The following is a 14,096-nucleotide window of genomic DNA, read 5'->3' as shown; positions in this document are numbered from 1 at the left end:
ACAGTAGATTGGACCAGAGGGTCACCAACTAGTGGTTGTTGGCGGGAGAGCGTTTTAAGGGGCTGGACTTTTAGTTTTGGGAAATTCTGGTCTGCCGCAGCCTGCTAGCTGCCCTTTTAGACAGTACTGAGGATTATCCATTGAGCAAAGCAGAGTTACATAGTCCATGAGGTGCCAGGCCGATTCCTTGCTGTCACATAGGTTAGACCACCCATCCCAGACATTGCCAGGGTTCTTGCCCTGGACTTTGTCTTCCCAGCAACAAAGGGGGCATAGCGACACTGTTACTAAACTGTGCCAGTGTTTTTTTAGCACTGGGAGCCGTACTGAATGCCCCACGCTGCTCCCGGCGCTCATAGAGTTCCTATGAGTGTCGGAAGTAGTGTGGAGCATTCAGCGCAGTTATTGCGGTTTAATAAAATGGGGCTTTAGTGTCCGAGGGCAACAAAAAGTGAAATCTCTCTTTCAAGTTTTGTTAAAAATTTGATTAAATCGCTTAATCTTGCTTCTAAACGATGCACAAAGTAAAAAAAGATTAAAAACAATTAGAGCAGTACAACATACAACACTGGTGACAGTGTTTCAGTGAGCGCCGTGGGGCGGGAGTTCCAAAAGCTCAATCCTGCGTGTGCCAGCCCGGGTGCGCTGCTGGCTTCTGACTGCTGACATCGGCATGAGGGGATACATTGCTGGACCACCGGGGAAAAGGTATGCGGGGAGGGGTAAAAAATAGTTAGTAAGGGCTGGGATGGAAGATGGGGGAAATGCGTCATAAAGTCAAACCGTTGTAAGATGCATAGGTTGTAATTCGACGAGGACCTGTAAAAGAAAAAACATAAGGAAGGGATTAAATCAGGAAGGAGCTCATCCTGGTTCAAAGAGTCAGAGATTGATCCATGTTCCTTCAAATAATCACCTCAAACAAGAAAACTGCAACCTTTTCCTGTAAGGCTCTTTGAAAATATGTTTTCTGTCTGGTTTGTAGCTCTCTTTTCTGAGTGCTCTTTACCCAGCTGGTCATTTGCCCTTCTGCTGCAGAAGGTATGCGGTGAACCGATTCGAATCGGGCAGCACTAATAAGCAGTCATTTCTCTAAGATGAATATCAAAATGTACCTTCAACACTTGTCCAGTTCCTCTTATGGCCTCTGTGTTCCTCAATCAAAGCACATGGAAAAAAAAAAAAAAATAAATATATAAATATATATAAAAAACATACTAAACCTTCTAATTTTTGGTGTAAAGAGGACTCCTCTTTGATAATAATGGAAAATGAAGTTTAATAATGCATTACTCAAGCAAAGCACATGATAAAATGTATTGCAGGACAGATAGGGAAAATGCTTGAGCACCTGATTGTAAACTGCTAAGATAACTCTGATGATAATATTAATAATAATAACAGCTTATATACCGCAATACCGTGAAGTTTTATGCGGTTTACAAAGATTAAGCAAAGGTACAAATTGATTGACTTTAAGAGGGGAGGAAGAAAGAGGGTTAATAGGACAGGAAATCCATTTTTGAGGAGAGAGTGATCAATAGAACAAGTTAATCACTATAGAGGGGAGAGAGAAGAGAGGATCAGTTGTCTAGATACTTTAGGAACAGGTGTGTTTTCAGACGTTTCCTAAATTCCTCATAAGTAGTGGGCGAAAGCAATTGTTCTAGGTCTTTACCCCATGATGCTGCTTGGTATTTAATATAAATGTCTTAAATAAATAAATAGATTCTGTTGCACAGGTGTGGTGTAGGCAGATGCTTCTTTTTGCTTTTAGTCTTCTATGATCGGCTTAGTGATTTATTATTTCCATTCTCAGGAGCTGAAGCTAAAGGATGAAGAGTGTGAGCGACTGTCAAAGGTCAGAGACCAGCTGGAGCAGGAACTGGAGGAACTGACAGCCAGTCTGTTTGAGGTACAGCCCCTCCATCCGGTGAACTTGCTCTCCATATGCGTACAACTCCAGATCCTGAACCCTTCAAATGATCATTTTGTTTGCCTCTTAAGCGCTCATCAGTTTTGAGACAACTGTTTTGATTTTATAGATATCTCACATAGGTGGAATGAGAAGGCCATTGAACTGAGCCAGGAAACAAATGTCTGTGTTAACACTTAATTCAGTGCTTCTGGGCCTAGTTCTTGGGCCTAACCCAGCCAATCACCTTTTCAGGATATCTGACATGAATATGCATGAGAGAGATTTACGTATACTGCTTCTTTAGCATGCAAATCTATCTCATGCATATTCATTGTGCATATCCTGAAAACCTGAGTGGTCGGGTACGCCCTAAGAACTGGGTTGGGAAGCACTATTTTCACGTAGGAGGGCAACGTGTATTGCTAGGGCATTGTTTCACTACTAACTCTGTTGATACAGATAGCTGGGAGGGTATGTGGCCACCTTCTTAAAGTAGCTGAGATGTCCTTGTACTGTGTACATATTACCTTCTACAGGGCTGAAATTGTTTCTATAGCAGTTGTTCCCAAACCTTTCCTGTGGGACCCCCAAGCAAAAAGCAAACAAAAGGAATTGACCCCAAAATATCCACAGAGAAGAAAATCCAGAGAAAACAAAAAAAACTCTGGAGTGACGATGTTCCTAAATGGACTTTATTTGAAAGTGTCAAAATTCCAAAGGTACACTGAAATCATCCACATAAAAATAAATTCATCCATATAAAAATAGGTTATCCACATAAAAGCCTTAAAGGACCTAGTCCGCTAGGGATACAGGACCCAACACGGTCCTCGTTTCAACAAAAAGTCTTCTTCAGGGGTCCCTGGGGGCCTTTCTATTGCAAATGCAAGCAGTGTCTCACTTCCGGCTCACCACACAATTGTTTCCCACGTATTCACTTTATAGGACCCCCAGGGATCCCTGAAGAAGACTTTTTGTCGAAACGCGGACCGTGTTGGGTCCTGTATCCCTAGCGGACTAGGTCCTTTAAGGCTTTTATGTGGAGAATTTATTTTTATGTGGATGAATTTATTTTATGTGGATGATTTCAGTGTACCTTTGGAACTGACACTTTCAAATAAAGTCCATTTAGGAACATCGTCATTCCACAGAGTTTTTTTGGTTTTCTCTGGGGGGACCCCCAGCCACTATGATTTTCAGGATGTCGTCAATGAAAATTGATGAGAGAAATTTGCAGTGCTGCCTTTGTTGTATGCAGATTTCTCTCATGCATATTGCTGCAGAGTCAGACTGTGGAGTGCTGCTATCTTTTGGCTAATTACTGTGTTAACCTGGCTAGTGATGCTGCTTCTATACACTGCCTGGTTTGATTAATCCCTGATACAGACCTTGTGCGGGCAAAATATGGCCTATGATGGGTATCTGTATGTGCATTGTGTGTCCATTACAATAAGCTGATTTTTATGAATTTACTTCAGCTGATCTACTGTTTTGGCCACCATTTTAGATTTTGTAGATCTCCTGCCCTATTGCTTCTTAGGTTTATTCATTGTAGATATCCTAAAAACCTGAGTGGCTTGGGTTGCCCAGACCAAGTTTGGGAAGTGTATTGTTTATAAATCCCTGCGATTGTTTTTGGGGTTTTTGGTTTAAGTGGTATAGAAGTGTGCTGATAAATAATCATTGGGCCTTTGTGCTTCCACTCTACTGTTTGCCTTGTTTAATCTCTGCTAAACTGAACTGATGTGTACTTGAGCCTCTCTGTTTCCTCATGGATAGAAAGAGATGAGCAGGTCTGGCCTTAGCATCTGTGTATATACAGTAGATGAAATCTCTTCAGGGAAGGAGGGAGGTGGAGGCAATTACACAGATAGATTAATCCACAGCAGAAGCTTGTTTTAATATTGATATCAGGAAGGGAAGGAGTATAGCAAAACTTAGAGCTAGATTCACTAAGGGCACGGATCTGATCTGATCCGTGTCCGGGGGGGGTGTAGGGGGGGCTGATTCACGACTCGCCCTCATGCAAAAGAGCAGTGACCTTTTTTTTCACTTTACTTTTGTTTATACTTGAATCTAGCCCGTTTTTAAACTCTCTTTCTTCACGAGCCTGTGGTTTTAACCCGCTTTAAACCCCCTCATTTGCATGCGCAGATTGGATCGGAGGATGATCGGGACAGAGGTTAGTGAATTGGGTTGGAGAAAAATCGGGTCGCAAACCGATCGGTACACTTAAACAGCTTTAGGAACTGGAGATGGTTTAAAAGTCATTGTTTTAGAAGAAAAACAAAGTTTTGAACCATTAACAAAGCCAGCGTAGTTCTTCATTGAAAGCCGGAATGTTGTCGTTGTGTCATATTCTGCTTTAACCAAGTTTGGGATCGGATAGCACTCTGGCACTTAGCCTGTTATAGAGAAGAAGCCCAGTATTTGGGCTGGATATTAAGCCAAGTACAAAGGTCTTTTGATGGAGTAGGCTCTGTAAATTACCAGTTGTGGACAGAGGACCACCGTGCTAGGGATCTTCTGGGCCTTTTGATGCGTCTCGTCTTTTCCTTACTCAGCATGGATTTAAAAAAACACAAACATGTTTTCCAAGACCTTTTCCATTCCGAAGGGGAGTAAGGCTTTCTGATGTCTGTTTTGCAGAGCAGCAGGACTTCTCCTTTGTTTAGAGTGGTGAGGTGGCTGGATTTTGTGTGTCTTGAGGCTAGTTTTCAGCTGCTTTCCTTACATACAGTCTAATCTCGTTATAACGGACTCACTTATAACGGAACCTCGTCTATAGCGGACGAGGTACGCTGGTCCTAGCAGTGCTCATTTATAAACATGCAGAAAATCATTGCATAAAGTGGACTTTCGGATATAACGGACAACCAATTTGGTCCCCAGAGCTGCTTTTAACTGTAGTTTTGTTTGGCTATAACAGACATGCAGGCTCTGCCTACAAGGCGTGTGGCATGCCAGTGATATAGTATCAAAATGCAGCCCAGAAGAAAATGACAGAGTATTTTTTTTTCCAGTACAGTACCACAGAATGCTTTAGAACATCTTTTAGTGTTCTGTTTTGCAATCATTTCGTGCCGTACCAATGTTTTGCTGAGTTTTGTTCTTGATGCTGATATGCTTGTGCAGAAACTGTTGTTCATTGATTGTACGTTGATTCAAGTTGACCTAAATAAAGTTTTTAAAAAATGCAACTCTGGATATAACGGACTGTTTTTCCAGGTCCGTTATAACGAGATTATATTGTATTATCATTTTTGTAGCTTATGCCAGATGCATGCAATGCTGTACCGAGACATATAGAGGGGCCTTTTTATATCAGGACGCCTGGACTGTGCAGGCATACAGAACATATGTTGTGCCTGTTTTTATGAAGGTAACAGGTACCCACATACTTCTATAAAATTACCCCTTTGGAGGTAGCAATAACCTGCTCTGAATCAAGTACGAATGGTTTTCCTAGGTTTGCATGGAAAGGCAAACAGAGGATCCCCAAAAGTTCAAGAGTATTAAGAGTATAGGGTCCAAATCGCTTTATTAGTTAAACAATTAGGCCCCTTACTCATGTACTATTGTCCATTTTGGGATCTTCTGTTCACCCTTGTACCTGTTGTGGATTCTCGCACCTTTTCTTGCTTAGGCTTGCATGGGTATGTGCATATCTGTTTAAGACTCTGATGAGACCTCGTTTAGAATATTGTGTATAATTCTGGAGACCGCACCTTCGTCATAAGGTGTATGGGGATAGGTTTGCAAGGGTATGAGCGTATCTGTATAAGACTCTGGTGAGACCTCATTTAGAGGAAAGGGGGGAGAGGGGAGATAGGATAGAGATGTTTAAATACCTACGTGATGTAAATGCGCACGAGTTGAATCTCTTTCATTTGAAAGGAAGCTCTGGAATGAGAGGACATAGGATGAAGTTAAGAGGTGATAGGCTCAGGAGCAATCTAAGGAAATACTTTTTTTTTTCCAGAGAAGGTGGTAGATGTGTGGAACAGTCTCCCGGAAGAAATGGTGGAGACAGAGACTGTGTCTGAATTTAAGAAGGAGAGGGATAGGCACATGGGATCTCTTATAGAGAGGAAGAAATAATGGTTTCTGCGGATGGGCAGAATGGATGGGCCTTTATCTGCCATCATGTTTCTATCTTGTAACATATGACTGTATCTGAGAATTGCTCCCTGGGAATTCTTATCTGTGTACCACATGAAATAATTTGCTGTGCATCATTTAGTACTGCTTTTATGCCTATAGACTCCAGATAATTTTGTAAGTACTTGTTCCTATGTGTAAAAATGTTATTAAATTATTAGCTCCATAGAGGGCGATCTCTGCTCCACGGAGTTTAGCCTTATCCAGACAGATATGACACTTAAAGACACTTAAAGACAGTTAAGAGACTTTGGGCTGGATTCACTAAGCAAACCGATCGTGGACTACCTCAGTGTCTGATGCTGTTACTGTTTCTCCTTGGGACGCTGTGACAGGCACTTGTCACTTTGTGGCCCAGGTACAGAGTAGTGTCTGGTTACAAGGGGATGCCTTGCCTCTCCTTTGGCATTATTCTTGACTGGGGTTAATAGTGTGGCCTCCTGAGTCCTAGGGACTTGGTACTTGAGAGGGCTTCAGTCAGATGGGGAATCTTCATGTGTCATGAGTCCAGGCTGGCTGCCCTAGAACCTTCTGAGGAAAGTAGGTCTGGTTTACGACGAGGCTCATGGGGTTTGCCATAAGCCAAGGACCGTTGCCAGATATGTTGGTTGCATTCACAGGAGGTTCTTTGAAGCCTGGTGATCGCATTAGCAGACTGCCTTGCACTCATACTATTTGTAGAGGGACACTGTAGCTGGGGTTTTCTGTAGCATGGTGCTCTTAGGCAAGGATTGCTCCTGCTCACGTGGGCTAGAGAGGTTACCCTCTGTATGTTCATAGGATACATACTCTCTAGGTGTCGTATCTCCTTAGACATGTGCTGCAGGGCAGGCTTTTCAGTTTACTTTATTTCCCTCCATACGTTTGGACTGGTTTTGTACATTCCACTAGTCTCTGGATTCATCTGTTGCTGATAACAAGGAAGAAAATTACCTGTTAATTTTTTTTCCTTTAGTCACAGCAGATGAATCCAGAGACCCACCCTGGTGCGGGGTTTGTCGCTCTCAGGAGCAGTTTGAGCTTGCCTTTATACTGAAGTTGCAGTCTCGATTTTTATGTCTCAATGATTCAGGTAGCGCATGTGATGGAAGACGTTCCATAGGTGCCTATGTCTCATATGTTTAATGCGGTTGATGTGATTTACTTTTATATATGATTTTATATATGATTTATTTCAACTGCTTGAGAAGATCTATACCAGTGGTCTCAAACTCAAACCATTTGCAGGGCCACATTTTGGATTTGTAGGTACTTGGAAGGCCACAGAAAAAATAGTTAATGTCTTATTAAAGAAATGACAATTTTGCGTGAGGTAAAATTCTTTATAGTTTATAAATCTTTCCTTTTGGCTAAGTCTTAATAATAATTTTGTAATTTATAGCTAAAGAGATATATGATCAAGAAACTGTTTTATTTTACTTTGTGATTATGATAAAACATACTGAGGGCCTCAAAATAGTACCTGGCGGGCTGCATGTGGCCTCCGGGCCGCGAGTTTGAGACCACTGATCTATACTGATTGGCCAGGAGGATGTGCATCCAAGATATACCCGATGCCAATTCAGTGCTCTCTATCTCTCCCTGCTGGTTGATGGACGTAATCCCACTAGTCTCTGGATTCATCTGCTGTGACTAAAGGAAAGAAAATTAACAGGTAGGACACAATTTTCCCTTATTAGTGAGAACTGAATTAAGAGGGAAGCTTATTTATGTTCAGCCTCACTTTTGAATTTAGTTTGCTTTTGTTCATTATCTCCAGTAATTTTGCTTACTCTTGTGCTGCTGAATATGTTACATGATCTACTGAGAGAACCTAAAGATTTAGATTTATTTCTTATGATACATATTTTCTTTATATAATTTTAAATTCTTATGTGTCTAGTGCAGTGATTCCCAACCCTGTCCTGGAGGAACACCAGGCCAATCGGGTTTTCAGGCTAGCCCTAATGAATATGCATGAGAGAGATTTGCATATGATGGAAGTGATAGGCATGCAAATTTGCTTCATGCATATTCATTAGGGCTAGCCTGAAAACCCAATTGGCCTGGTGTTCCTCCAGGACAGGGTTGGGAACCACTGGTCTAGTGGATGCTTGTGGTGATTATTTGAAAATGTAATAAAAAAAATAGAAATCCTTTTTTTTTTTTCTCTTTTTGAAATTGTGATGGTTTGCAGGAGGCTCACAAGATGGTTCGAGAGGCAAACGTGAAACAGGCCGCCTCAGAGAAGCAGCTGCGGGAGGCACATGGCAAGGTGAAGTCTTCATGCCAAGTTTAAGAAGGGGTTCTTCATTTTAGGTGGCCCTTCTCTGTGCCTTATGCAGAAAGGACCATTCAAACAGGCTATTCAAAAGAAACCCTTAGAAGCAGAATAGTAAATTAACCAAATCACCATAGTACTACCTCACTCCTCAAACAATCTTCAGAGACCTCAGCGATACCACCCTTGTCGGCTCAAAACTTGATTGCCGGCCAGGATTTAAGTGGAATGGAATGAAGATTAATCATTATTAGAACTTATTCATTATTGAAACTTCATTTGCCGTGCCGAATAGCCTGCATTTCTCTATGGCTCAAAACTTCATGGCAGGCCAGGATTTAGGTATCGAATCATCACCGGTCTCCCTTAGCTTATATTACAAAATTTAAAAACTTCAATAAGTTCTCCAAACATTTATGGTGAAAGGCAACAGGTTCTTAAAAATCCCCCGAAGAAAGAAGATCTGGTGTGGATTGAAACGCCTGGATTAGAGGGCGTCGGGAGATTAGTTCAGATTAGCACTGACCGTGGCAGGTTCCACTCAAGATAAGTGTTGCCTTTTTTCGAATTATATTTTTGAGTAGGAGGAGGAGTGAGCATAAATGATTATGGATCTGGATGCGAATATACAGGATGTGGACTTGGAATGATATATAGATCATAAGAGGTCCTATGATCTGATCTTCCAACATGTTATGATATGCTCACTTCTCAGTACAAATATAGTGTGAGGGAAAATTTTAGAGAGTATTGTGGAAATGAATAACATACATAAATAACATACCAACTAGTACAGAAGAGTCTCAAACTGTAAGGTTTTTGCGGTTATAAGTAGTTTTGAAAAGATCTGTTGAAAATATTTGTCTAATGTTTGTAAAATTTAAAAATGAGTTAAAAACTTTCCTTTTTAGAGATGCATTTGCAAGTTAATCTTTTATCTTATTGTTTTGTTTATTTTATTCCCCTCAAAAGTCTTATTATCCTTTTGTATTTTCCTTTGATGTCTCCTCTTTTCTTTACAAATTGTATTTCTTCCCCCCTTACCTTGTGTTTAACAATGTTAATTTTTAGCACAATAAGTTTATTTATGAATTGTATGGACTGTTTTGTTACCCAACATATGTAACTTTTTAAATGTACACCGCTTAGAAACTTGGTTTAAAGCGGTTAATCAAGCCATCTAATAAACTTGAAACTTGAAACTAATCATCCTATCAACCCAGTAGTCCTAAAGCAATGAAGTTTTGAGCGGCAAGGGTGATATTGCTGAGGTCTCTGAAGATTGTTTGAGGAGTGAATCAGGAGTGTCCAACCTTTTGGCTTCCCTGGGCCGCATTGGCCGGAAAAAAATTTTCTGGGGCCGCTCAAACACTGCAGCAAAGCAAAGGAGGGAGCTGGCAAGATGGTAAACACCCAGGGGCAGCAGAGGAAAACACTGCATTGGCCGTGACTGGGGCCGCACAAAATACTTCACGGGGCCGTATGCAGCCCTCGGGCCACAGGTTGGACACCCCTGGAGTGAATGAAGTAGTACTATGGTGATTTGGTTTATAAAGGAGGCATCCCTGGTATGCTCTGTTTATTTCTCTGCCCCTTAACATAGAGGGAAGAATGGTGACTGGTTCCCAGTTTGTACAGACACCTGATGTTCAATAACTTAAGGATATTGGGAATTGGATTTCTTTAAAGTCAATTCTGTTTTACATTTGGTAATTTTCTGATTTCAAGTATGTTTTTGGCATAGAAACAGAGAAAATGATGGCAGATAAAGACCATAAAGCAGGGATAGGCTATTCTGGTCCTCAAGTGCCACAGATACATTAGGTTTTCAGGCTATCCAGAATAACTATGCATGAGATCAGTTTGCATGCACTACTGCTATTGTATGCAAATCTATCTCAGGCATAGTCATTGTAGATATTCTGAAAATCTGATGTACCTGTGGCACTCATAAGAACAGCCTTACTGGGTCAGACCAATGGTCTATCAAGCCCAGTAGCCCATTCTCACGGTGGCCAGTCCAGGTCACTATTACCTGGCCAAAACCCCAAGGAGTAGCAACATTCCATGCTACCGATCTAGGTAAGCAGTGGCATCCCCCATGACTTTCTCAATAACAGACTATGGACTTTTCCTCCAGGAACTTGTCCAAACCTTTCTTAAAACCAGCTACGCTATCCGCTCTAGCAATGCGTCCCAGAGTTTAACTATTTTCTGAGTGAAAAAAAATTTCCTCCAATTGTTTTTAAAAGTATTTCCCTGTAACTTCATCGAGTGTCCCCTAGTCTTTGCCATTTTTGACAGAGTGAAAACTCGATCCACTCCGGATTTTGTAGACTTCAATCCTATCTTCTCTCAGCCGTCTCTTTTCCAAGCTGAAGAGCCCTAACAGTTTGTCTTTCCTCCTCATATGAGAGGAGTTCCATCCCCTTTATCATTGAGGACCGGAGTTGCCTATCTTTTCCATAGTTTAATCAGTCTGCTCATTCATACCAGTTACTAAACTCTACAATCCGTTTCTTCCTTTTCCTTAGAGATCCTTTGCTTGTTCCATGTTTTCTTGAATTGTGATACTGTGTTTGTCTCCGTCAGCTCCACTGAGAGACCATTTCATGCATCCACCACCTTTTCTGTTAAAAAAAAATGTGTATATTTCTTTTTTTTTATAAATCTTTATTCATTTTAAATCTTTCAACAAGTGTACAATATAATCATCATTTAATATACAACATCACTTGAAACTCTACAATTTCTCAAGAAAAAGATTATATCCCACCTCACCCTCCCAAAAATTATATTCAAATATAATATATATCATATAAAAATTTAGATCATTTGTTTTACAATTTGATAATGAAAACCACAAAACCCAAAGTTTTATTAGGATTTTATATGCCGCCTATCAAGGTTATCTAAGCGGTTTTACAGTCAGATACTCAAGCATTTTCCCTGTCTGTCCTGGTGGGCTCACAATCTATCTAGCGTACCTGGGGCTATGGGGGATTAAGTGACTTGCCCAGGGTCACAAGGAGCAGCACGGGGTTTGAACCCACAACCCCAGGGTGCTGAGGCTGTAGCTTCAACCACTGTGCCACCCACAAAACAATATGTTTTAAGTAAGTAGGGAAAAATGCTGACTATTCATTATAATACCTTATTAATGGCCCCCACACATCCTTAAATTTATTAAAATATCCATTTTGAACTGCAAGCGCTCTTTCCATGTTATACATGTGACACACCGAGTTCCACCAAAAACAATAATTTAATCTTGTGCAATCTTTCCAGTTATATGTTATTTGCTGAATGGCAACTCCTGTTAAAATCATTAAAAGTTTATTATTATTAGCAGATAATTGGCTTTTAGCTCTCATAGACATGCCAAATAAAATTGTGTCATTGCTACATGATTTTCTAGCATACAATTTATTTGACCCCAAATTGACTGCCAAAAAGTTTTAATAAATGGACAATGAAACAATAAATGATCTAAAGTTCCAGCCTCGAGATGACAATGCCAACATCTATTAGACTTAGAGCAATCCAATTTTTGTAAACGAACAGGGGCCCAGAGTGCTCTATGCAACAGGAAAAACCAGGTTTGCCTCAGACGCGGACATTGTACATCTCATCCTCCAAGACCAAATATGTGGCCATTGAGATGCATTAATTTGATGTTAATCTTAATGCTCCAAATATCTCTAAGACCCGTCTTTGGTTTCTTATTCGAGTAACCAGATAATAATTTATACCACTGTGCGGCCTGGTGACCCAGAAAGTCTGCCTGAAAGCATAAGAAATCTAAACTAAATTGATTATTAAGAGATTTCCATTCAGGAAACCCTGTCTGAATAGCCTGCTTCAGTTGCAACCACTTATAGCTTTGTTTTTTATCAAGGCCAAATTTATATTGCAACTGTGAAAAATCCAGCAGTTTACCATTAGAAATGACATCATTTAAGGTTCGTATACCTGCTTTAATCCAATCCTTCCAGACAATCTTAAAACCGCCTATTTGGATCCTGGAGTTTAGCCATATATTTTGATACATTGATTTTTGAATTGGAAGAGGTGTTAAATTATTAATATAACGTAAAGTTTTCCATGTGTCCATTAATATTCTATTGTTTTTACGTATCCTAGGCATTTTAATACTGAGAAGATGACAAAGCCTAATGGGAAACATGTAAAAATGTGTATATTTCTTGGATTACACCTGAGTGAATCTCCTTTCACTTTCATCCTATGATTCCCTGTCGTACACCCTTATCAGTTGAGCTTTTGTGGAAATCATTCCACTGAGATTACATTACCAGGCATCACAACGTTTACTAAAACCTATCTTCTTCAGGATAAAACAGCAATCTTAATCTCCTCTGATTTGTCCAGTGTGTTTCATCTATTAGATAATTTGGTCTTATTAGCCATCGGAGTCATTGTGTTGTTCTGGCTCCTATCCTATATCAAAGATCTAAGAAATGTAATTCTCTGGAAGAAAATTTCTTCATCTTCCTACTCATACTTGTTCCATACTGGTGCTGGCACTATTCAGTATATTATTGACACCGGAGAAGGCAGGAGCCGGCAGGCCTTGAACATGTACAGATGCTCAAGACCTTGCAACAGATCTGCATACATAGTCGGTGGTTGCAACTTTTCAGTGTTTAAGTTTCAAGTTTATTAGGATTTTATATACCGCCTATCAAGGTTATCTAAGCGGTTTTACAATCAGGTACTCAAGCATTTTCCCTCTCTGTCCCGGTGGGCTCACAATCTAGCTAATGTACCTGGGGCTATGGAGGACTGAGTGACTTGCCCAGGGTCACAAGGAGCAGCGCGGGGTTTGAACCCACAACCCCAGGGTGCTGAGGCTGTAGATCCAACCACTGCGCCACACACTCCTCCTCCAACCACTGCGCCACACACTCCTCCTCCTGTTGCAGCAGCTTTCTTCTGCACCAACTTCTGGCTGGTGGGAGAGCCTTTGTTGCCTTTCTATAAGTCACTTTAGGGCCCATACTAATAATCCTATATAATAAAACCCTAAGCGCGCATGCGCACTTAGGGTTTCGTGTTCCCTGCCGCCTTGGTGTGTGATCCGTGGCCGTGTTTCAACCCGGCGGCAAAAGAACATTCTGGCCACTCCCCTCCTCCCGCCCTCACTCACCATGGAAGCCAGGCAAGCTCTCTCCCTGCCCGCATCCTCGGCAGGGAACACACCTCCCGCCCTCACTCGCTGCTGCCGCTGATGCTGATCCTCCTTTAAAGAGCAGCCTGCGATGGTGGCCGGCTTTAGCGAACCTCGCAGGCCGCTCTCCAACCTCGGTAGCACGTTCCCTCTGACGCATGGGATCGCTAAAGGTTCGCTAAAGCCGGCCACCACGATCGCAGGCTGCTTTGAAGAGGAGCAGGCCAGAAGACGCCGGGATGGAGGGAAGGTAAGAAGTGGATCAATACCAGGGGCCAGGGGGAGAGGGAAAGGGGGCTGCTTTGGGGGGAGGGGTGTGCTGGGGGAGACAGAAGGGGCCATGGAGAGATAGGGAGAGGGAAAGGGGGCTGCTTTGGGGGGGAGGTGTGCTGAGGACAGACAGTTTTGCTCTGGTGGAAGACAGAAGGGGCCATGGAGAGATAAGAAAAGGGAAAGGGGGCTGCTTTTGGGGGGGAGGTGTGCTGGGGACAGACAGCTTTGCTCTGGGGGGGAAGACAGAAGGGGCCATAGAAAGACAGGGAGAGGGAAAGGGGGCTGCTTTGGGAGGA

The 14,096-nt window shown here is 41.7% G+C and overlaps 1 protein-coding gene across 6 annotated transcripts in view; it reads left to right on the top strand.

The window, feature by feature from the left end:
* RAB3IL1 (RAB3A interacting protein like 1) overlaps window positions 1–14,096 on the top strand; it is a 46,721-nt gene that overhangs the window by 8,721 nt on the left and 23,904 nt on the right. For all 6 annotated transcript variants that reach the window (XM_033927914.1, XM_033927909.1, XM_033927911.1 and 3 more), the window contains exons 3-4: window positions 1,820–1,915; window positions 8,256–8,333. In XM_033927914.1, the coding sequence (XP_033783805.1) occupies window positions 1,820–1,915; window positions 8,256–8,333 (174 nt within the window). The remainder of the gene's footprint in view (window positions 1–1,819; window positions 1,916–8,255; window positions 8,334–14,096) is intronic.

This window comes from Geotrypetes seraphini, chromosome 19 (assembly GCF_902459505.1).
Source record: "Geotrypetes seraphini chromosome 19, aGeoSer1.1, whole genome shotgun sequence".
Taxonomy (NCBI): Eukaryota; Metazoa; Chordata; class Amphibia; order Gymnophiona; family Dermophiidae; genus Geotrypetes; species Geotrypetes seraphini.
The sequence above is the reverse complement of the archived record's forward strand: the minus strand, read 5'-3'. Positions and strand labels throughout refer to the sequence as shown.